Below are 27,397 nucleotides of genomic sequence, written 5' to 3' on the forward strand. Positions count from 1 at the left end.
GTGCCCATTATGTAAAATACACTTCCTAAACATTCGGTACCAAGAGATGAACCCTGATGCGCCATAAGCTCTATCCGCCCTCCAGACAAACATGCTCCAAGTCCAACTAAACCGCATACTCTGGGTACGGTTCCAGCAAGTGTCGGCAAACATTATAGCACCCGATAAAGCGAGTTCCGTTTGATCGTACGCCGCCATATGCCGGTATCCAGTCCCCCATCCTTACTGCATCGCTGTGCCGCACGAATAGTGTTCCTCCACCTTCACACCCCGGCCGTTCCCTGGCTTAACTAAAGTTTGCCAACCAGAGAGATTTCAAGATCAGTGAACCGGTTTGTGTTTTTTCTTGTACCGAAGCCGTTCGGTACAGGTGCAATAACCATACGGGAAGTAAATCCATACGCCGGCTCAGTTTACGATGCGTCTAGACTTTCTGCCACGGGATGTTTGGATTCCACTGGTTGTCTGGGCCTGCTATGATGGCAGGCTTGCAGACGTTACGCAGCATCCTCGATTCCTAGTATTTAGACTAAACAAGGAACAATGTTTCGAGCACTTTAAAGCTTTCGTTTGAATGTATCACAACAACAGGAAGCAATTGTTTAATTCTGCTCCATTAAACTTCTTCCAGTTGAAACAAGTGATCGTTAAATGTTATTTATCAAATACACCGCCAAAATTATTGCGAAATTATTATCAATGTCGATCGTTTATTCATTAAATGAAAAACACGATTGCATCATTCGTGAATTGAAGCAGCGATCGTAAAATCGTAATCGATCAATCGGGGAGGGCAAATCGGTACCTTGTTTGTTATCAATTCGCATTGATTGATGGTATGGATCAACAGTAAGAAAGATTATTTTTATCACAAATTTCCAATATACCGTAAGAATAAGAGAGTTTCACAAAGATTCCAAGTAAAATGGGTTTATGTTCCTTCAAACTCATCCGGAAAGTTCTTCAAAAACCAATTTAATGCCTTTTAAATATTCATAAAACACATCTTCAAACACAACAGGAACACCTGCTGATTGGTTAAATAACCATAGCCAAACATCGGCAATGATCGAAAGGCTTACCTCCAACAGGGGGGAAGGCTTAAGACAGTTACAATGTTACATTAGGGTACTGTGACAAGTGTTTGCTAAAAGGTCAGTCCCTTCCAGGTCCCACCAACCAGGTAGGTGCTTTTGATTGCGCAACATTTGCCAATCAACCGGTCTTTCGGCAAAAGGTGTAAGCATCTCCAATTTCTTTACGGGTTTTACGCCAAAGGCTAAGCTCGTCGCCGGGCGTTGTTTAAGTAGCCCTTCAAAACAAATGTTAATGGTGGCAAATACAGTAATGAACCGGTAAGACGATTCATACACAAGACAAGTGCCAAATATGCACACTTTTCGGGCTGGTTAAGGATGACGTAGAGGTGAGACAGTAGGTGTTCATAATTCTGTGGGTAGAAGCTTCTGTACGTCCCTTCGGTAGAAGGGACTTTTTTGCGTTTTGTTTTGGTACCCAACTTCTCCGCTTTGGGCAACATTTCCGAGAACCACCGTGGGTCTCTGCCTTTAAGACACATTATTAACAAATCGAAGCACCACCGACCACCGACGGGTATCACTTCCGCCGGACGAAGGGGCCGAGAATTGGACAAGCTTCACCGGCTCCACCATCCAGCCGGATCACGTTACTTCGAGGTAACACCTTTTCGGGACACAGCCCTATCAGGTGTGCGTCGGTGCATCGGCAGGCATATTTTCGGCAAAATTTTCGGCCATTTCCAGCCCATTGGAGGGTACGGCACCGGCAGTTGTAGAGCTTCATTCGCCCGAAAGAGCCGTACCCGATTCGGCAGAGGTGGTGGGCTGGGTGATCGGAGGGGCTTATAATTGTAGCGAGTCATTTACACTAATGGTGCCCCCGACTTGGATGGGTGGCGTTCCTTCGGGTGCCTGGAAGGGTGGTTTAGGATTCCCGGTTTTCGACGCCTCAATCGCGTCCACCTTGGAGCGTTCTGATCCAACTAACGTGCTGTCCAACATCGAAGACGGTCGTCAGTCTCTCGGAAGCCGTGCAACCGGCAGGATCAACGCTTGTCGCCAGGCACATCGTAGCAAGGACGCGAGGAATCAGCGGCCAGAAATCAAAGGAACGCGGCGTGCGTACAAATCGAACGTTGGTTCGCGCACCGACATATAATTTAAGTGGACATAATTGGTTTTAATATACACATCGTCCTCGGAGAGCGGTCGCGGGTGTACGTTCCGTTTGATCTTGGCTAACTTCAGCCTCACATAATAGATTCGCGTCTGTCGGGAGGCGGTTCCCCGGTGGCGCCAGTTCTGGTATGCCAACCATAATCCACTTAGAGAGTGTAGCACATGTCGATACAAATGCTTCATTAGTTCTGCACCAGCACCGAAAGGTTTAGTGCTTCCCTGGCACCGGGCGCGCGCACAGCTAAGTTGCCGGGTTCCAGCGCGTCTATCGTGCCGACGAGAGCCCCCACCCAGAAGGGTTCAGGTCAACTCGGTGTGGCGCCACGGTGGAGCCGGTTCTCACGGTAGTATTAGTAGCTGCTAGTTGGGTTTAGAGCGCTTAATTCCACTAAGGCCGTGGTCGTAGTGTGTAGCTTTCCGTAGGATTCCTAGTGTCGACCCAGTGAAGCCCCAGCATTCCACCATTCCAGCAGTAGTAGTGTGTTTGTGAAGCATAGCATTGGTTCTTGGTTCTGCTAAACTGTTCCATCGTTCTATCGCCACCATGGCCACCAGTAATCCGGCGTTCGAGAACGATGAGCCAGTGTTGGTGACGACCCGAACACCCCTGGAGTCGTGCCAGGAGCTTGCCAACGGCAAGAACGAACTGCCAAAGGAAGTAGGCTCGGGTATCGAGCCCACCGACCTAAATACTACGGCGGACCCAACGAACTCTGCCAAGGTGAACCACCTGCACTCCTCAGACGACTCCGTTGCCTCCACTCCCTCCACGCTGCTCGAGATGAACCTCGTCAAGAACATGCCCAACAAAGGGCAGCGCGATAAGTGGGGCAAAGATATCGAGTTCCTGCTGTCATGCATCGCACTCTCCGTGGGTCTGGGCAACGTTTGGCGGTTTCCGTTTACGGCCCTCGAAAACGGTGGCGGTGCGTTCGTTATCCCGTACCTGATCGTGCTGCTGCTCGTCGGTCGGCCTATCTACTACCTGGAAATGCTGATCAGCCAGTTCTCGAGCCGGGGCTGCATCAACGTGTACGACGCGTCACCGGCCATGCGAGGCATCGGTGTCGGGCAGACCTACTCGACGTTCATCGTGATGACGTACTATGCGTCGCTGATGGCCGTCACCATGCGCTACCTGATCGCGTCCTTTGGCGATCCGCTGCCGTGGAGCGAGTGCAGCGATGCGTGGAACGCTACCTGCATCGATTCCCGGCTCATCACCAACATGGAGGAGAACTCCACGCGGGCGGTCACCTCTGCCGAGTTGTACTTTGTGTAAGTAAGGAAAACTAGGCCATTCATTTCAGCTTCGAGGACTCGCTGGATTATTTAATAGGAAAGCCTAGATGCGCTAATGTGACAATTATCTAGAACTTCTTTTACTCTTGAAAGACATCGATCGAACGGGGTTTCTACGGAGCAAGCAGGGAATTGTGCGCAAAAAATTAAATTTGTCCTCGTCTTATAACCCCATAAGAAACATATTTAAAATGACGTAACAAATTATTATAACCACAACAAAAACATATTTTATAAATTCTTTTACAACGAATGTTTGCATACGAACGAAAAATGCATAAAAAGGACATAATAATGAACATTAGGGGAAATGTTATGTATATAGGGTTCGACTCGATAGAGCATGCCTTCTTTTATGTTCTTGCAGAACTGATCGAACGAACCCCGATGAATATAACTTATGTTTTCGAGACAAGAATTAAACAAAGATCTACGTTCAATTACTTTTCCAGCAAAGATGTCTTAAAAGAGGCAGACAGCATACATGATGGAATTGGCATCCCCGATTGGCGTTTGGTCCTGTGCCTGCTCGTTCCATGGACCTGCATATGCTTAACGTTGATAAAAGGTACGTAAACGCTAAGTAATGGTTGAAAAGACAAGATCAACTTATATGGCCATCATTCGTTTCCATTATCTTATTCTTCAGGAATTAAAAGCTCCGGCAAGGTGGCGTACTTCCTCGCCATATTCCCGTACGTCGTCATGCTGGTACTGCTGATCCGCGCCTGTACGCTTGAGGGCGCCGGTGACGGCATGCTGTACTTCATCAAGCCCCAATGGGACCGCATCCTGGAGGCGAAGGTGTGGTATGCGGCCGTAACGCAAGTGTTTTTCTCCCTTACAATCTGCTTCGGAAATGTGATGATGTACTCGTCGTACAACCGTTTCACCAACAATGTTTACCGGTAGGTTACCAAAGTACCGGTTCCTTTTAGAGCTCTTTTATGTCCTGTCACAGATGCAACAAGTTATGAATTTTACAATCTTTTGGCTTTCTTTTCACGATCCAGGGACGTGACGATCGTGTCGATCATGGACACCCTGACGTCGATGCTTGCCGGATTGATCGTGTTCGGTGTCATCGGACACCTGGCCCACGTCCTGGAAGCTCCCGATATCCAACAGGTGGTCCGTGGCGGTGCCGGGCTGGCCTTCATCACCTACCCGGACGCGATCGCCAAGTTTACCTTCTGGCCGCAGTTCTTTGCGGTCGCCTTCTTCCTGATGCTGTTCGTGCTCGGTATCGGCAGCAACGTCGGCATGGCCACAACCATCATGACCGTGATCCGGGACCGCTTTCCACACCTTCCGCCGGCCCTGGTCGCGTTCGGCATCGCGATCGTCGGCTTCTCAATCGGCATCATCTACACCACACCGGGTGGTCAGTACTTGCTCGATTTTCTGGACTTCTATGGCGCGTCCTTCGTGGCGCTTGTGCTGGCCGTGTTCGAAATGATGACGTTTGCCTGGATCTACGGTGTAAGTCGCATTTGCCGGGACGTTGAGTTCATGCTCGGCATCAAGACGGGGCTCTACTGGCGCCTCTGCTGGGGATTTATCACACCGACCCTGTTGGCGGCCATCCTAATATATCACATCGCTACGTACGAATCGTTCACCTTCAACGGCTACGTCTATCCCGATGGAATGTATGGTAAGTGACCAGCATCAGCTATTGAGTGTATTTTAATCAAAATCAAATAACCATGCCTTCCGTCTCTCTGCCTTCAGCCTTTGGTTGGTGCATCTTCGCCGCGGGCGTCTTACAGCTTCCTGCCTGGGCCGTCTACACCTTCCTCAAGCGCAAGGAGCCGGACTGGCGCGATCGCCTTGTTCACTGCTTCAAGCCAACGCACGACTGGGGCCCCGAAGACCCGGAGCTGAACGCCAAGTACCACGAATCGGTGTACAAGGCCGAACAGGCACTGCCACGCAACAGATCGATTGCGAGACGAATTTTCGACAATGTGTTCAGCTGAAGAATGAGTTACTAGGGTGTAGAACTATGCCATTTAAGATTACATGAAACTTATCTGATAGGCAGATTTAGTGTTTTAGGTAAGATTTTAGAAGCGAATAGCTAATTAAGTCCAGTAACCTGCATTTTTCGTTCCCGTACAATACGATTCCATTTCCTAACACTACATTCCAAACAAAGTAGATAGTCAAGCAACGAATAGTTTGTTTTCTTGCATATTATGTTTTGAATAATAATCAATTATTCAAATGGCCCACTAGGATTGCGAATCGTTCATATGAAACTGCAGCAAGCACAATAAACAATTCCAACTATTTGTTGCGAACGTTTGTTGATGCCTCAAAGGCAATCTAATCACTAAACTCCCTACGACGAAACTCGGATTGATCGGACCGTGTTTTAGTAAGTTAAATAGATGTAGTTCAAAGGAAAGCGAAATAAAAACAACCAAACCTAGAAACACTCAGAACTGAAAGATGAAAAGAGTCATGCACCGACATTCGAAATAGAACTAGATGGATGGACTTCATGACACATTTGTTTTAAGTTAAATTGCTGGAATTGAAGCTGCTAGAATTGGAACTCCCGACACAATTTTTTTTATTTCGTAGAACAACCAATCTGGTCTGACGGTTCAATCTATCTGTATTTTGGGATTTTATTGAAAGCTATCAGTTGCGTGAGTTCAATTTCCTTTTCCGTTGAACTATGCTACAGTAAAGTCCTTCGTGGGAAGCAAAGATGACGCAGGGGGTGGGTTTCGTTTTCTAATCATGACACCTTGTATGTGTGCATACATACTTATTTAACATGGCAGTATGACTTGTCGCGTGATAACTCCACATCCCTGCATTGCAGTTGCGCGTTAAATGGATTCGTAGAATCATACTAACAAAGATAAGCAAATGGGAAGGAAAATCCGTTTGGCCAATTTAACATTCTTTGGGTGAAAGCGCGATGAGTCGACGCTAACATCCAACAACCGTTCTCATCTTCTACAAGATGCACACATTGTGAAACGAATGAGTTTCTAAAATGGAAAGTATCAATCAAATTAAATAATCTAATTCTGCAAATTTAGGTTGGAATACATTTCATTGAAGAAAAGTACACAAATAAGTCCAACAAAATTTATTTATACATTTCACAGCTCGGGATACTGCATGAAAAAAGTATCCAAAAGAAATATCTAAAACATTGTTTTTATGTTAATGTTATGTGTTCTTTCGGTGAGTCAACTCCAAACCCCTAATTTGCAACCGGAAACCCTACGACCAACAAAGACTCACAGTACCTTTTGTGTATTAATGTTCGCACATTGTGGTAAAAGTGTGTTATCAAAAGGAAAGTATCAAAAAAAATTAAATGCAATGAAAGTTGTAATATAATATATTGTTGTGTACACAAAATAAGGTCCAATATAAGTCATTTGTTCGCTATAAAAAACAAAATTAGTTTTACAATTTTTATTATTAAATTTGAACGCATCTAAAGCGTACATGTCTCGATGATCTAATCCCGTTGTGCGAAGGGTAATGTGTGCAAATTTGATGCAGTTCTGCACGCGATTAGAAAAAGAGATTGAAACCGGCCCGCATTGGCATGAAAATGACAACAAACAAAAAATCCCCCAGCCCTGTTGCGTGTTAAGCGTCAAGCTGTATGGAGCATTTTTGGCATCGGTTGGGTCCGCCGATCGGGTGTGTGTGTGTGTGTGTGGGTGCGGGCAGGCAGGTGTCAACAAACCGATCCTATTCCACCAGAACGAGATGAAGATGCGCGACATTGATCAAACCGTGGGCGACGAATGAATGACGCGAACCGAAAGGGTAAACCTGTGTTAGGGCAGGTATCGCCAAAACAAACCGTTGACGTTTCGCAGGTTCGCTAGAATTCATCCCAAAATGGCCTTTACCAAACCTTCACTAGGTTGTTATCAAAGATCGAGCGGAGTTGCGGGGAATGGAAGACGATCGACGACGTGCGGGAAAAACCCCCACAAAAACTCGCGATTTTATTGTAGGCTTGTCAGACCGGTCGCAGCGGAAGCTGCACGATCACCGACACGCGGGTTTGGCCCCGTCCCCCGCCACTGCTCACGGCCCAGCCTCCCCGCCGTCCAGCTCCATTGGTATAGGTTTTCTTTTGTTTTTACTCGCGGCGTTGCTGCTGGTATTTGTTGTGTCACGCGAGCGCATTCAGCTGGAATAAATTTGCCGCCCGATCGTGCCAAGAAGCTTAGTCTGCGCGCGACGCTACGACGGAGCGGACCTACTCACCGGCACAACCCGAGCGTTGGAGCGCCAATTGCCTTGGCCCCAAACAGATCCGTTGAGGTGGTGGGAGAAACCGCGTGCCGTGTTGTGAAAGTGAACTGTTCGACGGTGTTTGAAGCCCGCGGCAAAACTTAGGTGTCGGTAGTGGTGCCCACTAGGCAGGTTGTTCTGGTTGCTAGCGCAAACCTACGCCAAACCGGACGCCAGGGGAATTCCCCCATAGTGAGGAGAAAAAAGAAAATCAAAGCGCACCGCAGCACATCCATCTTTGAAGCATGGAGAATCAAAGCTACGTGGGGGAGAGCGGAGGGGATGCCGCCACGCTACCCATCGGCTACCTGCACACCAATGGCCACAACCACCATGACGCGCACCGAGATGGAAACGGCAACGCCAACAACGGCCAGGTACGACGATGCGGCGGCTTATTGGAAAGTGTCCAAGTGTAACAGAACGCCAAACCGCGAGCGGCGAAAAACGCTACCAACACGTGCGAGCTCCAAGCCGTCGTCGGCTTTGGATTCCCCGCCAAACGGGTTTTTGTGACTCATCGTGTCAATGGGGCTCTCCATTACGCCCCGCCATTACGTAAATACGCCCGGTCTCTGCTTCATCTTCGTTCGCCTTTCGCCGGTGCCATTCTCGACAGGGGATTTCGTGAATCGGAATCTTCTGGTTTGTTGTGTTTGTGTCCGTTTTTTTCCCCGCCCTCACCCTCGCCCGCCAACCGTGTGCTTTGTGCCAAAGCACGTGCCCGGTGGTGCCAGAAGTGAAAACATAACACCAAAACAAAACAGAAGAAAACCCAAACGAAAGCCGACACGGTGCGGGCGCGTAGGCGTGGGCGCCAACTTAGATCAATTGAATCAATTGAAGGAAATCCGGTGGCGCCAGACCGCCCTGTTACGTGTGACAGTTCGGTCCTTTTGTGATACTTTTTCAATCAAAACCCGATTTAAGGGTGATTTAATTGAACATGGAACGTTAAAGTGAACGAGTAACGACAATTAATCACGATCGAATTGGCAAGCACTAGAGCAAGCAACTGAATTTCGCAAAGAGTTCGAGTGGGGTGGTTGGGAAAACACGTTGCGAAGTAAAAACTATAAATTAAACCAACACGTGCTCAACTCTAATTGACTAAAGCAACACCATTATGATCGAAAAACTATCAGTTACTCAATGTGTTTACTTTATGTCTGCATTCGCTGCGAGATAACTGTTTGAATAAATAGATTTTGGCTTATAACAAATATCTTGTCGGCATCGACAAGGTAACCATGACAAAAGCTAGCTGTAATTGAATGAAAGATTTTCGCCTCAAGAATTGCCCCGCGAAAGATGGCAAGATAATTGGAAATGATTCCAAATATTCGTTAACCGGTTTCATTATTATCTCATTATCGTTTTCCTCTTCCCACTCAGGTACAGCATACGAAAGTCGACGTAAAGACGGTCCCCGAAGAGAGTGCAGCACCACTCAGAGAAAAATGGGGTAAAAACATCGAGTTCTTGCTATCCTGCGTGGCCCTGTCGGTCGGATTCGGCAACGTCTGGAGATTTCCGTACACCGCCTACAACAATGGAGGAGGTGCGTTCGTCATACCGTACCTGATTGTGCTGTTTATTATCGGACGACCAATCTACTATCTCGAGATGGTGCTGGGCCAGTTCTCCAACCGGGGCTGCGTTAAGGTGTACGATCTTGCACCGGTTATGCGAGGTATTGGCGTCGGGCAAACCATCGCCATCTTTACGGTGATTACGTACTATGCAGCTGTTTTGGCCATCACCCTGCGGTACCTGGTCGCTTCGTTTAGTCCGGAGTTGCCCTGGAGCCAGTGCGATTCCAATTGGACGAACTGTATCGACTCGGTCCTTAAAGGAAACTTCACGTTGGATTCAAACGTAACGCAACCGAAAACGTCAGCGGAACTATATTTCAAGTGAGTGGGTTTTTCCTTCCACACTTGACGGCGCGATCAAGCGATGATACATTCTAAAACTCCTCAACTTATTCTACAGGAATACCATCACACACAAAGTTGACTCATTGGACAACGGTTTGGGATACCCCGATTGGAAGCTTACGATCTGTCTCATCGTTTCGTGGGTTTGCATTATTGCCATCCTGATCAAAGGTATGAGTCACCATCCAAGTGTGATTGGAAGGAAACGAACGGGTTTGCTAATAATCAACTTGTGCCTTCTTTTTTGTAGGCATCAAAAGCTCAGGTAAAGTATCCTACTTCCTGGCCATCTTTCCCTACATCATCATCGCCATTCTGCTGGTCCGCTCGTTAACCCTTGAGGGTGCTTGGACCGGGATCGCTTACTTCTTTAAGCCTCAATGGGACAAACTTCTCACGATCGAAGTCTGGTACGAGGCCGTCACGCAGTGCTTCTTCTCGCTGACCATCTGCTTCGGTGGATTGATCGTTTACTCTTCGTTCAACAACTTCTCTAACAATATCTACCGGTAGGTTTTTTTTTGCTGAAATGCTCCCTAGATAATAGTTTGTTTTACACCGGAACCGTCTTTTCGCAAACAGACACGCCTTGATTATCACCTCGCTGGACACGGTCACCTCGCTCATTGCGGGATGCGTCGTTTTCGGGGTGATCGGTCATCTGGCGAAGGTTACAGGGCAAACCGACATTTCCAAGGTGGTCCAGGGTGGCGCCGCTTTGACGTTCATCACCTACCCGGACACGATAGCAAAGTTCGACTTCATACCGCAGTTCTTCTCGGTGCTGTTCTTCTTCATGCTGTTCCTGCTCGGCATTGGAACGCTGATCGGTATCGTTACCTCCGTCATAACGGCCATCCACGATCAGCGGCCAGATATTACGCGGTGGAAAATTGTCATCGGAGTCGGTGTGGCCGGATTTGCAATCGGTTTGATCTACATCACACCGGTGAGTAATGCTTTAGATTGCCATAATTTGGAAGCGGATTGCAATAATTCTCAATTTTGATCAACTTTAAAACCATTACTTTTCTCAAACAGGGAGGTTTGATCGTTCTGGATGTGATGGACAAGTATGGTGCAACGTTGGTGACGCTAACGCTCGCGGTGTTTGAGCTGTTCACCTTCGCCTGGATTTATGGCGTTAATCGCGTGTGCAAGGATATCGAGTTTATGCTCGGTATCGAAACGGGCAAGTTCTGGCGCATCTGTTGGGGTATTGTGACCCCGTTGATAGTATTCATCATCCTAGTGGTCAGTCTTATTAATTACGAACCGGTTGATGCACCTTACAGCCTCAATGGTACGTAAAACTATAGTTAGGCTCATATAGTTGACCATTCGATAGAATTTTAATTTACACTATTTTCCCTCCATCCCATACAGCGATCGGGTGGTGTCTGTATGCGTTCGCAGTGCTCCAGCTGCCGTGCTGGGCCATCTATGCCTTGCTGCAGAAGCATGGGCACACGTGGGTGGAAAGCTGCAAGGCTGTCCTGCGACCGATGGTCGACTGGGGCCCGGAGGATCCGACCAAGAATGCCGAGTATGCCGAATTCATCGAAGAATACAACCAACAAAGTTCGTACCAGTCCGGCACGTTTATCCATAAACTGCTGAAAAAGATTATGGAGTAAAGCAGCTTTTACACCAATTGTGATCACGTTAGGTTTGGCTTTAGGCCAATAATTGTAAACTGTGTATTATTATAAATGTATATGTTTTCTACTCCTCTTAACTCGAAATAAGAAAATATATGTAGTTTACTTATCCGACTGATGCATTTGCATTTCCTTGCTCCATTTTGCACCGAAAATCTAACCCTTATAAATGTAACACCATTAGAAAATTTTCAATAATTTCAAATGATTTTTTACATTTTCTAGATGAACCCATTTTCGTTGAATCACCTGAATGAAATTTTCATTTTGAGTTGATCGTTTGCTATTTACTTCAATTAAAAAACTCGTTTGTGCTATAGTTTAACACTAGAATAAATTGCTATGGAAGCTTGTCCGTATACTAGCTCGGTGTAAAGTTAGCATAACAAAACATAACAAAGAAGTTAAACTTTCATCATGAATATGAAATTATTCAAAAACGTGAAGCCGCCATCTTTCTACTGAATATTACTAGCGCGGATAAGGTTCACCTTTCGTTACGTTCTATTCCAACATCACGAACCATAGGGAGAGAATGTTCTGAGTTCTAAACAAACTACAAACGACAAGGTCAGAATTCAGTCCAAACTAGGTTTGAACTCTTTCATTAGATTAGAAGGAGACGGATTATTTGCGGGAAAAACCCAGCGAATATGCAAATTTTTGAAGGTTCAGCTTCGTGTCCGGCTTCTATGCACCAGAAGAAAGCTGCAATAACTTGACCACTCAATCGCGCCAAGTCGGTTAGTCTGCGCCCGATGCTATATTTGAGCGGACCCTAGGATCTTTACAAGCAATCTGATCACCTGAGCACCCTTTTCTATGACCTGAAGTCGAACAGTGCAGTGATGTCAAACTCGTTTCACCTTGCGGGCCGCATTTCCTCCCAAAATTGGTTCGCGGGAAGCATTTTCTCCCAAAATAGGCTCGCGGGCCAAACCATATAATTGATTGGAGTGATGAAAATAATGTTCTTATCAATGTGGTTTTATCTTAACAGTCAATCATGTTTTACATTTTCACATTTTTTTATATTATATTACTTCTTATGAAATTTACAAATTTTGAGTAAAAGAGAGGGTTTGTTGCTCAATCGTTTTCCAAATTTTAACGAATTCAAATCAAGTTTATTGAAATATATGTTGCAGTACAACACTATTGTGTATTTTGTTAATGATTTTAGAAAAGTAAAGGTATATAATTACAATAGCTAACTTATTGCTCCGCATTTGTTATTTTGTTTGGAATGGTCTAGTAGTTCATCACGTTTGTTTTCTATAAACACTATTTATCCACTTGTCTAGAAAAATCTGTGTAAAACCTTTGCTGCAAAGTTGCATATCACTTTCTTATTGAAATTGTTTAAATTGACATTCGTTCAGTTCTCTTGCAATTCGCAGTTCGTGACATTTAATTTACATTAAATATTTTGGTATTTGCTATAAGCCAATACTCAAGGATCCAAACTTTCGATGTAATGTTTCAAAGGCGTCGCGGGCCGCACCCAATGTTCTTGCGGGCCGCATGTGGCCCGCGGGCCGCATGTGGCCCGCGGGCCGCATGTTTGACATCCCTGCTCTTGAGGGTAATGTCACATAGCGCTTTTCGTATTGTGAAAGTGTACTGAACTCTGTTTGGAACTAGAAAGGAAATATTCAGTGCCGAGTGTTGTATGTGGCAAAGAGATATTTCTGGAGAATCCTACATTAAGCAGACCAAAGGAGACAACTGTGCGGCACCCATCTGAAGAATGGAGAATCGCACTACATGGGGGATATTGGAGGGAGTCTCACCACGTTACCCATTGGCTTTTTTGCAAATCACTGGAGCCACCACGATCACCAAAATAGAAACGGCAACACCAACAACGGCCAAGTAGGACGATTAATCCATAGCCTACTGAATAATATCCATAGACACTCCGTTTCGTGATTTATACCAATGGAACTATTTAAAGTAGACCTCATGTTTTATAACAGGGAAGGGAGAGCAGTAAAGACAACGGATTATGTGATAGAAAAAACCTACGAACACACAACTTTTGGGGGTTTTATAAACCGGTCTGAGGGGTACTTTACGAGCGTTACACACCCTCTCCGCACCAGAAGGAAGGTAGGATAAAAGACCACTCGACGCGGATAAATTGGTTAGTCTATGCGCGACGCTGACCAAAGCAGGACAAGTGTAACATGCCTATCTTCAGAATGGAGAATCGGGACTACGTTGGAGATAATTGGAGGGGCGCCTCGAGATTCATCAAACTGGAAACAGGAACACCTACAATGGCCAACGACATCGGTTTGCGAACGGAACTTTTCATGATGCGGTCCTATACGTAACCAAATGTTCAAAAAAAAATCTCAAAGAGGGTTAACTCGTGGTTTGAAAAATAAATAAAATAAATCATGAATCGCTTAACATCTGGCTTGCAAAAGATTCAGGTAAATAAATTCGCGAGAATGAAAACCTGAAACATAGAAGAAACGGTAATAAAAAAAGCCATAAACTTTTAAAATTACGGGGAAGATCATTCAGATAAGAAGGATAGTAGTAGAACTGTACAGCTTGCCTAATCCCAGACAGGCGTTACGTGATAGTGTGTGTTTGTTTGTTTTAGAGCAGAGTGTCACCTGCTGTTAGTTGTGGTTTAAGAGTTAAAGTTTTTTTGCGCGCTGTACATTCCAATTCCTCACGTATTACGACTATAAGATATAAAGTTGTGGAGTGATTGGATTGAATGGACAGTCTGAAAGCAAATGTTCGTCAGTGCTGAAGCTGAACGCTGCCAGGAGGGAATTCATTGTAACCTTAGAAACAACATTTTCTCAAATAGAGCAAAGAGTGATAAGAACGTTATAGGTTTATTGTGGTGTGGTGTGGTATTTATTGCTTTGCCTTTTAGTGTAAAGTGCATTCACTCCCATGGAAAACCGTGCTTACGTTGGCGACTACGATGTTAACGGAACCTCCCCTGATTACGGAACCACAAATATTGCGAATTCTCAGATTCTGGTACGTTGAAGGAAGTGGCGAATGAAGATAAACTAACCGTTTGCAGAGGGTAGTGAAATTGTTGAATCAACCTAATCTTACTGTCCACCATTTCTGTGTCACTAATTTAAAGGTTACGACACCGGGGACACAACCCACCGAGAGTGGGCGCCCACCAAGAGAAAAGTGGAGTAAAAACATCGAGTTCCTGCTATCCTGCGTGGCACTTTCAGTGGGGTTTGGCAACGTATGGCGCTTCCCGTACACCGCCTACAAGAATGGAGGTGGTGCGTTCGTGATACCGTACCTGATTGTGCTGTTTATTATCGGACGACCAATCTACTATCTCGAGATGGTACTGGGCCAGTTCTCCAACCGGGGCTGCGTCAAGGTGTACGATCTTGCCCCGGCTATGCGGGGTATTGGGGTCGGGCAAACCATCGCCATATTCATAGTTTTAACTTACTACACGTCGGTGTTGGCCATCACCCTGCGGTACCTGGTCCCTTCATTTAGTCCGGAGCTACCCTGGAGCAAATGTGATCCCGGCTGGACGAACTGTGTCGACTCGGCCCTCAAAGGAAACTTCTCGTTGGGTCCTAACGTAACGCAACCGCAAACATCAGCCGAACTTTTTTTTAAGTGAGTAAAGCTCCGAGTAAAATCTCCGTTAGATACCTCCTATGGCTCATGATTTTGTACTTTTAAAACCTTTGTCCACCTTAAAGGAAAACGGTCTTGCACGCCGCTGCGACGCTGGACAACGGTTTGGGGTATCCAGACTGGAAACTTACGCTTTGTCTCATCATAGCCTGGATTTGTATTATAGCTATACTTATCAAAGGTATTGCGAGGATATCCTTGAGCAAAACCAAGCCAATCGATTTTGATCTTTATCATTGTTTCGCCATCTTTCCAGGTATTAAAAGTTCCGGAAAAGCATCCTACTTTCTGGCCATCTTTCCCTACGTCATCATCGCCATACTGTTGGTTCGTTCGTTAACCCTGGAAGGTGCGTGGACGGGAATCACGTATCTGTTTCAGCCGCAGTGGGATAAACTTCTCACGATAGGAATCTGGTACGAGGCCGTGACGCAGTGTTTCTTCTCGCTGAGTATCTGCTTCGGTGCACAGATTGTATACTCATCGTTTAACAATTTCTCCAACAATATTTACAAGTAAGAAGTGAATACCATGTACATAGAACGTAAGCACTGACACAATAATATGACGAAATACTGACGCATAAAGTAGTTTACATACATATCCACTATTCCCTTCTATTTACAGACACGCCTTGATTATCACCTCGCTGGACACGGTCACCTCGCTCATTGCGGGATGCGTCGTTTTCGGAGTGATCGGCCACCTAGCGCACATTACCGGACAGTCCGACATGTCCAAGGTGGTCCAGGGTGGCGCCGCTTTGACGTTCATTACCTACCCGGACACGATAGCAAAGTTCGACTTCATACCGCAGTTCTTCTCGGTGCTGTTCTTCTTCATGCTGTTCCTGCTCGGCATTGGAACGCTGATCGGTATCGTTACCACCGTCATAACGGCCATCCACGATCAGCGACCAGATATCACGCGGTGGAAAATAGTAATCGGGGTCAGTTTGGCCGGATTTGCGATTGGCCTGATCTACATCACACCGGTAGGCGACAGGAATCTTCTAAAAAATCATCATGAACTGAATTTTTAAGTAACTGATTCTTATCAAACAGGGAGGCTTGATCGTTCTGGACGTGTTGGACTACTATGGTGTAACGTTGGTGACGCTTACACTCGCCGTATTTGAGCTGTTCACCTTTGCCTGGATCTACGGAGTTAACCGTATTTGCAAAGATATCGAGTTCATGCTTGATATCAAAACGGGCAAGTTCTGGCGGATCTGTTGGGGTGTCTTAACTCCCTCTACTTTGCTTTGCATCCTCCTAATCAGTCTCTACCGATATAAGGCTCAGGAAGTTTCCTTCGGTTTCAACGGTGAGAGTATTATTGGTTGAGAAAAATTTCCAAACAGTTGTAAATACTTCATCCAACAGTTATTTTAACGCTTTTTCCATTTTTCCATAGCTTTCGGTTGGTGCCTCTACTCGCTGGCAGTGCTCCAGGTGCCATGTTGGGCCGTCTATTCCGTTCTAAAAACTGGACATGGAGAATTCACATTCGACAGACTTAAAGCAGTCTTCCAACCCAAGAGCAGCTGGGGGCCGGAGGACCCGATCACAAGGACCAACTACTCAGAATATATTGAACAGTATAAACGTCAGTTTTCCGAGCAGCACAGCCCACGAACTAGGCAGCTGATTAACGTGGTATTTCACTAGTTGACAATAAATCTATTACTGTTTAGCCTATTTAGCATCGAACCATAACGGTGGTTGCGTGCATCTTTATCTTATCATCGCAGCGCAAAAGGGCAGCCAATAACGAGCGGCGATGATGCATTTTGTAATTGAAAAATAAACCAATCAGATAGAAAGAGAGAGAGAGAGCGAGAGAGATAGAGTGCTTCCTAGGGAAACTCGCGGTACGGTGCCTTTTAATCATAACACCATCCGTCCGCAACTACGCGCGATTTTGTTCCTTGACCGTGACCGCCATTCATTGCTTCTTTGCCAGCAATGAATATACGAGCGCCTGCGTACTACCCCCATGCACGTTTGTTTTCATTCAAGAAAGCTACGACCGTTAACAGGGTGACCCGTAGAATAACACGATTTATTTGTCTGAAGCATGTTAAAGAAATTCAGTCGGCATAGTTGAGGGGGGGCTGAGACAGTAAGTAGATGTAGCAATGGAACATTGATAAGAACGATTTCGAAGATTTAGAAAAGAAAACAGGGAAATTCCCTTTGGTAATCTCCATCAAGCTCTCTGTTATTCTCCTTTTATCAGAGCAGGCAATATAGGCACCCTGTTTTTAAAATCAGGTTAAAAATATACGTCTTCAACTGAGTGCTCCACGTGCGTCTGTTGGAGCGGTAAAAACAGCTGATCAACACTGGCACTCATGAGGCAGATCATCATTGTCCGCTTTGCTCCCGCTCTCTATTGGCGTTAACAAGAAACCAAGTAAAACCAAGTAATTGACCGTTACAGAAATAGACAGGACAGAACCGAAACAGTTAAGCGTCCTGGGACATATTAAAAGAGAGAGACAATGAACGATGTTAAATAAAGTAATTCCCATACCTTAAATCCGTTAGGAATTGATATGTTTTTTTAAAGATAATTCTTTAAAATATCATTTCACTCACCAATTTTAGATATCACACATTATAGTATTTTGAAGGTAATGTTAGCGACCTAAACTCGCATCCTGCCGGTTGTTGAAGATTTGCAAGCCCCACTGCGCAGCTCCTCGTAAAGCTCCCGCTCCTGCGCAATTGTGACGTGAAACCGGTAATCCGGCAAAATACTTGTTGCGGATGGATACCCGCTACTATCAATTGATCTGTCAGTATCAACGAAACCTTCTACCGGTACATTTCCCGCGGAGGAGCATCGAGGCCCCTTGTTTGAAATAATTTTATTTTTAACGTAACCATAATCGCATTCTCAGTCGCAATAATTATTGCGCTGCGCTTAAGTGCATCAACAGTGGTTGTATACGGCGGTGAATTCAGGGAGCCACAAGAAATCCGAACACCGATCCAGCTCAACTCCAACTGTCACGATCTGTCGGATTACGGAGTCGGATAGGGAAGGCAGTGGGATATCTTAGGATCAAATGGAAACACCTAAAACGATCGCCAAAGGATTGACCGTACGTGATTGGCGTAGACATCTTGCATAGTCGTTTCACTACTGTCGTCTGTGAGATTAATTGTTTGATTTATGGATTATTCATGAGTGCAGTTTCCGGTCTCAAGTAGTATTTCCTTGCGTTCCTCCATTTCCTTCCACTAAGAGCAGAAACCAATGTGGCGCGTTTTTGGCCTAAGGCCAGCGAAAGCAGTACAGTGCCATTGAGTGTTCGTGTATGCGAAATTGCATGTGGGAGTGGTTGATGTATACTTCCAAAATAAATTTAAACAGCCGCCATTCCGCCGGTGCGATCATTTTAAATACCTATGCCTGTTGCTTGCGGATTCGATTTCAAGATCCAACTATATTTAAATCTCATCGCGTTCTCAAATTTCCGCGTTTTAAATATTTCACACGCAAAGCGACGCAAGTATGGCAAGCATTCGCCTACAATTATCTCCCTGGCCCCGTGAACCACGATCGAAAAAGTAGGTTGAACGGGATCGCACCGCAATGTTGACAATGTTGTGTCAGGTTGTTTTTATATACACCAGACAGAAGAATCGTATCGTAAAGAACGAGAGATAATTAAGACCTACGGTTTGAAAAGTAGAAAGTGTGACATTCTGCAGGAGCATCATCACAGACACTACAAAGTTGGCAAACATGTGCTCAAAAATCTGACCATCGCTTGATACCGAAGACTTCAGGTCAACATTTCCTATCACTGAACACCGTCCACCCGCATTGGTAGAAAGGGAAATCAGATGTGCCAGAAAATAAAAAATCCTAACCTCCGCTCAACCCAGTTGTATTCTGACACTACAAGAAACCGACCGTCACTCGTTGCTATGGCGATTCAATGAGGTGCTGAACCAAGCAACCAAAGGTGCAAATAAACAATCGCCGAGCGATTCGTTCATTGACTTCCAAGTCTGAGTCTGCCAACGGACGAAGGACTTTTCGTTTTATCGTTTTACACCCGTTGTGGCAAGTGAAAGCTGAGCATTAGATACCAAGCAGGTGAATAGTGAGTGCACTGAGCAGGGTGAGAGCATACGGCAATACATCTGAACGGTTGTTGAAACGATAAGTGGCACTTTAAGCAGAGAACAACAGAGAGACTAGCAGATGAAACACAACCTGCTGTCAAATGAATACCAAACAAATTATCGGAACATTCTATTTATGTACTCAATCTTGTACTTTACTAGGGCGACTCACGTGAATGAGACCGTGTCCCCACATACGAGGAACTTTATTTATATAATTTATCCACTACTTACTACAAAGTCGTGGTAGACAGATAAGATTTTTATGAAGATGAACATAAAGATAAAAGAGATATCTATTTTTAGACAATCCGCAACTTCATTTATCTCAAGTGGACTACCCTTATTTGAACCCTTAAAATTGCAGTTTTTGTTACAAAAAAAATCTAACGCAAGCTAACTTTACGTCCCTGCAGCATATCAATGGCGTCAGTATTGCGATCGCAGCTCCTACAGCACCGGTACGTGAAAAGTGGACCAGTAACATCGAGTTCACGCTATCGTGTATCGCGTACTCGGTCGGGTTTGGCAACATCTGGAAGTTCCCGTACACCGCGCTGGACAATGGTGGTGGTGCGTTCCTCGTGCCGTACCTGGTGGTTCTGTTTGTGATCGGACGTCCGCTGTACTACCTCGAGATGGCGATGGGACAGTTCTGTAGCCGTGGGTGCGTCAAGATCTACGATATGGCTCCGGCGATGCGTGGCGTTGGCATCGGGCAGTCGATCGCGATGCTGGTGGCCATCTCCTACTACACGCCGGTGCTGGCGATTACCCTGCGCTACCTGTTGCTCTCGTTTAGCAGCGAGCTGCCGTGGAGCAAGTGCGACCAGTCGTGGAGCCGGTGCATCGATTCGGATTTCCGCGGGTATGTCGAGAGCTCATTTTCCAACGGCTCGCAGGAGCGCCGGAACGTGTCAGCGGAGTTGTATTTCACGTATGTAACGACAGTGCAGAGTTTCGTCAGCCAGTCTGAGCGAAAGATTCGGTTGTTCAATTTGCAGTGAAAAGATAATGCACCGCAATTCGTTGGCCGAGGGTCTGGGCTGGCCCAGTATGGAGCTCGTGCTATGCCTGGTCGTCTGTTGGCTCATCCTAGCGACCATACTCATCAAAGGTGTCCGCAGTACCGGCAAGGCCGCATACTTTTTGGCCATCTTCCCGTACGTCATTATCTTTATCCTGCTGGCTCATGCCCTCAGCCTCGAGGGTTCACTTAAGGGTATCCTGTTTTTCCTTACACCGAAATGGGAGACGCTCTTCACGGCCAAGGTATGGATGGAGGCGGTGACACAGTGTTTCTTCTCGCTGTCAATCTGCTTCGGTGGGATCATCGCTTACTCGTCGTTTAATAATTTCTCAAACAACGTTTACCGGTGAGAATTGTGTTTCCTATTATCAATTCACAGGCGCACATAGTTACTCCTATTTCTTGTTTATTTTTCAGCGACGCAATGATCATCTCCTGGCTTGACACCTTCACCTCGCTCGTCGTCGGTTGCATCGTGTTCGGAGTGCTAGGAAACTTGGCGCACGTCACCCACCAGGACAACATTCAGACGTTAGTGCGCGAGGGTGCCGGACTCACCTTCATGGCATACCCGGATGCCATCTCCAAGTTCGAGTTCTACCCGCAGCTCTTTTCCGTGCTGTTCTTCCTGATGTTCTTCATCGTAGGGATTGGCAGTAACCTGGGCGCGGTCACCAGCGTCATCACGGCGATACGTGACCGTTGTCCGACGGTCGCCAACTGGAAGATTGTGCTCGGTGTCAGCTTGACAATGTGCAGTGTCAGCGTGGTGTACCTCACCCCGGGCGGGCTGGACCTGCTGGAGGTTCTGGATACCTACGGAGCGAAGTACGTCACACTTACGCTCGCCTTCTTCGAGATCATCACCTTCGCGTGGATCTACGGTGTCGATCGAGTTTGTCGGGATATTGGGTTTATGCTTCAGCGTGAAACGACCCGCTTCTGGCGCATCTGCTGGGGACTGCTGGCACCCGCGCTGGTCGCCATCATCATGGTGGTGAGCTTCATAGACCACGTCTCCCTAAAGGTCCCGGTCAGCTACAATGGTACATGCTACTTCTGTCAAAAGTATGAATCATTTATAACACTCATCGAAACACCCTCGCTCTCTCTCTCTCTCTGTACCTTCAGTTGCCGGCTGGTTGCTCTACGTCTTCGCCATCCTTCAACTTCCCCTGTGGGCAATCTACGCGATCCACACCCAAGAGGAGAAAGGCTGGCGGGCTAAGGTGGCGGCCGCTTTCCACCCCACCAGATCCTGGGGTCCCGAAAATGATGCAATCCGGGAGCAATACAGTGTTATGGAAGATAGAATCAACGAACAGGGTGGTCTGCGCAGACGCCAACTAGTGCATATGTTACACGGGAAACTATTTCACTAGCACGGAATATCGTACAAATATGTATTCCTGCACGAGCACACACAAACCTCCGTTAAAGGGTTGTTTTTACGCGTATAACAATATACGGCGTTGGTAGTACGATAAAAGTCATCCTTCTCGTTGTATTGGGTTTTTGCCAGTTATCACATATGTTTAGCATAGCGTACCTAGAAGTAAACTCTCTCGTCCGTGAAGTCACAGTCGACGCAAACAACTGTTGCTGTTCTGCGACGAAACGCATTGTTGACATAAGCTTCCCGCCTGTTGGTCACATTTTTTTGTTCCATGAATTGTTTAGAAACCGTTGCCGATAGATGCACTATTGCATCGGGGAAAATCGTACACTCAAACGCAGTTACCCCCCTCGGTTGGGGCAAAGTGCCATGCGGTGCGTTCGGGAAGTACTGAGAATTTAAACCCACACGGCGTCATTCGTTAGGGTTGTAAAAAGGGATGCCGATCGGTGAGCGAAAGCCAGTCGCAGTCGAGTAGCAGTGGAGTGCAGTAGAAACAGCAGTAGCAGCAGCAGCGGCAGCGTCCTGTGCCAAGTTGTGTAACCGAATCGTGCATTGCATTTGCATGTGCATGGCAAGTGCAGTCGTTGCAGTGTGGTCAGTATATTCTAACGGTTGGACGAGCAAAAGTGGAGTGTCTTCAGTGCGGCAGCTGGTAGCTTGAGCAAAGCCATCATGGTGAACGAATGCAACCTCAACGACGTCCTGGTGCGTCCGAACACTTACGACCCGGAAGCCGATGGTGACAAGGTTAAAATACAAATTTATTTTGATTGAATAACAGGTCTACTTTGGGGTACTGAGCGGTTGAAAAAATAATTATTGAACATGTAGTTTTGATCCTTTTGCAATCAACTCAATTATGAACCACGACAACAGCAACAGATGTTTGTGTAGCTTGTTTAAATGCCCCTTAAATGGGTTTCCCTAATTTCAAACACAAAATTTCTCAATCGTTCACTTATAACGTGTATCGAAATGCATTAAGAGAAGCGTGAATTGTGACAAGTTAGGCAGAAAAACAGCCTTATGTGAGAACTAATATTTTATTACTTCATTTGTTACTCTCAGTAACTCACAGCCGAACAAAATCCCACACGGTGACTCAAATGTAAAACTAAACGGCTACATGGTTAATTGCAATTACGAATGAGCGAATGTGTTTATATACGAAGAAAAACTCCCTTCGTTGCATCTTCAATCAATCTTCATCTGAACGATTATGACTCAATCAATTGTATGTTCGATCAGTATCACGGGATTGTTATAACAAAGCTGAATCGGGCCAACATACTTGCAAGGGCTGAGAAGAAACATTCGCAAGCTTTGCAGGACATTTTTTACCACCTTATAGCGCAATGCCCACAGCTTTTAGTGAATCCATCCATCCTATTAATACGATCGCTGAAGCTTCACAAAAGTGACTGAGGCAAATATCCTAATCGCAATCGCACTAAGCGTGCCCGCATTATCTTATCAATCTTCTTAATGCTTCGGAGTCATTAAATGACGCTCGCGTTATCTTAAAAGCTCCGGCGATCGTATTAATAGGTTGGATGGACTCACTAAAAGCTGTGGGCATCGCACTAAAAGATGTAAATATTAGAGCACTGCTTGAAAGGTCCAACAGGGTACGTAACATGTTATTTTATGATATACTTGTTGTGGCACAAACATTAAATTAGTCGACCGACAGACGCACGACGAAGTTCGATTTTTCCGCGCCCTGCAATGTTTGCTGTATTCGCTAAACGGTTGCTAAATGTACTTACTGAATGAAGTGTTCACATTTCACTCAACAGAACTGATAAATTTTTCGCATGTATTCGCGATTGCCACGCATTCCTGCGGCACAGCGTTATATTACAAAAGTAAACATTGATAGCACTGGCATTGTGTGAAGTCTGAACTTGAACTTCAACGGAACGCGGCGAGGGCGACGGCAGGTAGTCGACTAACGACTCGCTTCCAAGAAATATACCGGCTGTGTCAACTAGCGACGTAGGGCGCCTTCGATTCTTCGAAATATTCTTGCACTGCGCTCTCACTCAAGACGCGTAAGAGTTGCATCAGGCATATCGACGGTAGACGGCACCGTGCCAACGTTGGCGTGCTTGCCGCCATGAGGTCACGTTTTTCCGAATGGCGTGCATTCTCGCCAACCAACCCCCAAAACCCTGACTCACCCTTCCTTCCGCACTAGCTCGATGGTTGACGATATATTTAACTTTTACAGACCACCACCACCACCCCTACCACTTGGTCAGCGGATACCGCGATGTTGGGCCAATTGAGGGATGGCGCCACCGCTCGCGACACCCCGTCGGAAGTCTCGACGGACGGATCGGGGGAGGTGCGGCGCGCGAAGTGGGGCCACAGTATCGAGTTCCTGCTGTCCTGTGTGGCGCTTTCGGTGGGATTTGGCAACGTGTGGCGCTTCCCGCAAGTTGCGATGCAAAACGGTGGCGGAGCCTTTATGATACCGTACCTGATTGTCCTGTTTCTGGTCGGGCGGCCTCTGTACTACCTGGAGATGGTGATGGGTCAGTTCTCGAGCCGCGGCTGCGTGAAAGTGTACGATATGTCACCACTGATGCGCGGTGTCGGCGTCGGTCAGACGCTCATCATGGTGCTTATTCTGGGCTTCTACTCGGCTGTTCTCTCGATCTCGGTGCGATACTTAATCGAATCGTTCTCCACCCCACTGCCATGGGCCCGCTGTCTTAACGCTACTAACTGTGTCGACTCGGAGAAGCTGGAAATCGTATTTAACCCAACATCATCTCATCGTCCATCGGCGGAGTACTATTTCGATCAGAACATAATGCATAGCAATTCGACGAAGATAACAGGAACTATCGGTACGCCGGACTCGTATCTCGCACTGTGTCTCCTCTTCTGCTGGATCTGCATCACGGTCATCCTGATCCGGGGTATCCGAAGCTCCGGGAAAGCGGCCTACTTCCTCGCCATCTTCCCATACGTCATCCTGCTGGTGCTGCTCATACAAGTTTTCACTCTTCAAGGCGCTTGGGATGGCATATTTTTCCTGCTAACACCTCAGTGGGAGAAACTACTAACAGTTCAGGTTAGCATAGCGAATATGCGCTGCGATTGAAGCCTCAGTGTTTATCATCTATTTTTCTCTTCTTAAACTCAGGTGTGGCAAGCAGCGGTAGCGCAGTGTTTCTTCTCGCTGACCATCTCGCTGGGTGCGGTTATCGTGTTTTCATCGTACAACAACTTTTCCAACAACATCTACCGGTAAGTAATAACTTTACTCGCATTAGGAATCCCTCAACCTTGCCTGGGAGCTTAACACTAACACTGCAGTCAATCGTCTTAGATAATCAGGCTGTTAGCATAAGACAAATACAAATATCGTCTGATTCAAATCCTTACAGCGATGCAATGATCATCTCTTGGCTTGATACGTTCACCTCCCTTCTGTCGGGCGTCATTGTGTTCGGCATCGCAGGCAACATTGCGCGCATTACGAGCACTACAGTGGAAGAGCTGAGTAAAAATATGACATTGGGTGGAGCTGGTCTCACCTTCGTCACATATCCGGATGCGATAGCAAAGTTGGAAGCCGGCCGGAACGTGTTCGCCGTGCTCTTTTTCCTGATGTTTTTCCTGCTCGGACTCGGCAGCAATACCGGCATCGTGACGACGATTGTGGCCGGTGTGAAGGATCGCTATCCCAAGCTCGCCGACTGGAAGGTGGTTGCAGTGGTCTCGATCTTTGGGTTCTGCAGTGGACTGGTCTACATCACTCCGGTAGAATATCTATTCTTCAAGTGGAATTTGCCGAAAACTGTATAACAACAAACCCTTTGGTTTGGTACTTGCAGGGAGGCTTAGAAGTTCTGGATGTGGTCAATGATTTTGGCGTGGAAATGACGGTGCTGACCCTGGTGCTCCTGGAAATCGTCACCTTCTGCTGGATGTACGGCGTGGATCGCATATGCCACGACATAAAGTTCATGCTGGGCATATCGACCGGGATCTTCTGGCGTATCTGTTGGGGCTTCGTCACATTCATGATGATTTTTATCATCTGGATCTTAAGCTTCACGCCCAATGAAAAAACTATCGAGAACCGCGCAAAACTTCCGTCCGAATTAATCAGTGAGTTTTGAAGCTACCCAATGAATGTCGAGCGACCTAAAATTTGCAATTCTTCTTACTTCCGTTGCAGCGTTTGGATGGTGTTTATTCGCGCTGGTCGTTGTACAAGTGCCGATTTGGGCGATTTATGCTGTCTCGAAACGGACCGAAACTGGACTTGTGAACAAAATCATCGCCGCAAGTCGCCCAACACCGGACTGGGGTCCAGAGAGCCCCACGACACAAATGCTGTACAAAACGGATGTAAGGAAGCGAGCGGAAGAAAAGCGTGCCCGTGGAAACACCATTGTCCACAACGTGATCGAGACATTGTGCCCGAGCTTCAGCAAATGATGTTCCGAAATTCAATTAGTGTTCTTTGGTTAAAGATTCTACAAACAACTAATGAATAGTAAATTATAAAGATGTGTTTTTTTTACAAATAACACCAACGTAGAATAGGAGTCACTAAAAACCTGTAGGTTTTGGTCGCTAATATTAAAATAACGCCTACTAGCCAACTATGATTAAGAAATTCTACAAATGTAAGCTTTGAAAAATGTATTCATTTTCAGTTCAAGCTAGCTCAAAATTGTAAAGTTATTGTATTCAATTTAGCAGCTTTCTGTATTTTTTGGACAATAAACTTCTTATAGAGTTAAAGAAAAAAAAATGGATTTCAACTTTTTTTAGCATATCTGGGGCATCCCTATAATGGATTGTGTTCTAGTCCTAAAGAAGTCCTATCCACGTAAGTAAAGAGATGGAACTATTTACCCATTTCTAGGAAGCCATAGCCGAGTTATCTTTAACTAGGTTTATTGAGGACAGATACCTGGCCCATCGGGGTCCGCGACAGCCGAACGGTAGCGCCGGTTAGAAAGTCGGCCCATGAGCGCTGGGGCTCACCACCTCGACGGCGTGGGTTCGAATCCCAACTGAGACCAGACTCTCCCCTGTACGAGAGGACGTATCCACGTACAACAGGGAAACAAGTCTCGTAAGCCCTTAACGGGCAGGCAAATGACCAAGAGGTCGTTACGCCAAGAAGAAGAAGACCTGGCTCATCGGAAATACTTGGCTCCCCTTCCGTCCCATTGAAGGTTCCATGCCGTCCACGCTTCTCATTCCACTTTTCATGTTTCATATTCCGTGCCACGAATATCTGCTTCAATCGTATAGATGGCATATGGTCGCACTCGAGCAATCCACCTGATGAAACAATTTGGAGACCCACTACTACATTTGCCGACGGTCTATAGGATCGGCGTATAGTCTGGTGTCGATATGTGAGTTCACTTGCGGCGCATTGGAGAAACTATGGCCGTAGGCATCGCGAAACCTTCTGGCGAGTGGATTGTGCTGGGTCAGCACGTGATCAACGATCGAAACGTACTGATGTGCGAGTTACACCTGCGGAAATGCATTGGTTCGTGCGTAAACTCTGCCATCAATATTTACTTGCTCCTGCTGCCCGTCGTGAAAGTACGTGTACGTATCTACACTTGATCTGTACGTTATCTGCACGGGGTCCAGTTCATCACTCTACTAACATCTGTCGCTCTTGGGTCGGTCAAGCCCGTTTGTCTGTGGAGCCCTTTGTTACACCCAGCATCCATTATATTATTGCCCATAAATTTGCACCGGGTGCCG

The 27,397-nt window shown here is 46.3% G+C and overlaps 5 protein-coding genes across 5 annotated transcripts; all 5 read left to right on the forward strand.

The window, feature by feature from the left end:
* The first annotated feature begins 2,763 nt into the window (after positions 1 to 2,763).
* On the forward strand, positions 2,764 to 5,503 carry LOC131288388 (sodium-dependent nutrient amino acid transporter 1-like). Its single transcript, XM_058317518.1, has 5 exons — positions 2,764 to 3,497; positions 3,974 to 4,089; positions 4,171 to 4,429; positions 4,535 to 5,178; positions 5,256 to 5,503. The coding sequence occupies exons 1-5, from the start codon at positions 2,764 to 2,766 to the stop codon at positions 5,501 to 5,503; spliced, it is 2,001 nt and encodes a 666-aa protein (XP_058173501.1).
* A 2,550-nt stretch (positions 5,504 to 8,053) lies between these two features.
* On the forward strand, positions 8,054 to 11,385 carry LOC131288389 (sodium-dependent nutrient amino acid transporter 1-like). Its single transcript, XM_058317520.1, has 7 exons — positions 8,054 to 8,146; positions 9,204 to 9,724; positions 9,804 to 9,919; positions 9,999 to 10,257; positions 10,331 to 10,697; positions 10,790 to 11,051; positions 11,135 to 11,385. The coding sequence occupies exons 1-7, from the start codon at positions 8,054 to 8,056 to the stop codon at positions 11,383 to 11,385; spliced, it is 1,869 nt and encodes a 622-aa protein (XP_058173503.1).
* A 2,946-nt stretch (positions 11,386 to 14,331) lies between these two features.
* On the forward strand, positions 14,332 to 16,733 carry LOC131285808 (sodium-dependent nutrient amino acid transporter 1-like). The gene is made up of 7 exons (XM_058314662.1): positions 14,332 to 14,421; positions 14,534 to 15,042; positions 15,129 to 15,244; positions 15,320 to 15,578; positions 15,691 to 16,057; positions 16,128 to 16,389; positions 16,480 to 16,733. The coding sequence occupies exons 1-7, from the start codon at positions 14,332 to 14,334 to the stop codon at positions 16,731 to 16,733; spliced, it is 1,857 nt and encodes a 618-aa protein (XP_058170645.1).
* Positions 16,734 to 18,139: 1,406 nt separating this feature from the next.
* LOC131285809 (sodium-dependent nutrient amino acid transporter 1-like) lies at positions 18,140 to 21,620 on the forward strand. Its single transcript, XM_058314664.1, has 5 exons — positions 18,140 to 18,175; positions 19,625 to 20,145; positions 20,213 to 20,584; positions 20,656 to 21,284; positions 21,370 to 21,620. The coding sequence occupies exons 1-5, from the start codon at positions 18,140 to 18,142 to the stop codon at positions 21,618 to 21,620; spliced, it is 1,809 nt and encodes a 602-aa protein (XP_058170647.1).
* Positions 21,621 to 23,912: 2,292 nt separating this feature from the next.
* On the forward strand, positions 23,913 to 26,098 carry LOC131285810 (sodium-dependent nutrient amino acid transporter 1-like). Its single transcript, XM_058314665.1, has 5 exons — positions 23,913 to 24,722; positions 24,795 to 24,898; positions 25,039 to 25,414; positions 25,489 to 25,765; positions 25,836 to 26,098. Exons 1-5 carry the CDS (start codon positions 23,913 to 23,915, stop codon positions 26,096 to 26,098), a joined length of 1,830 nt encoding a protein of 609 aa, XP_058170648.1.
* Positions 26,099 to 27,397: the final 1,299 nt, after the last annotated feature.

Source organism: Anopheles ziemanni, chromosome 3 (assembly GCF_943734765.1).
Source record: "Anopheles ziemanni chromosome 3, idAnoZiCoDA_A2_x.2, whole genome shotgun sequence".
NCBI classification, from domain to species: domain Eukaryota; kingdom Metazoa; phylum Arthropoda; class Insecta; order Diptera; family Culicidae; genus Anopheles; species Anopheles ziemanni.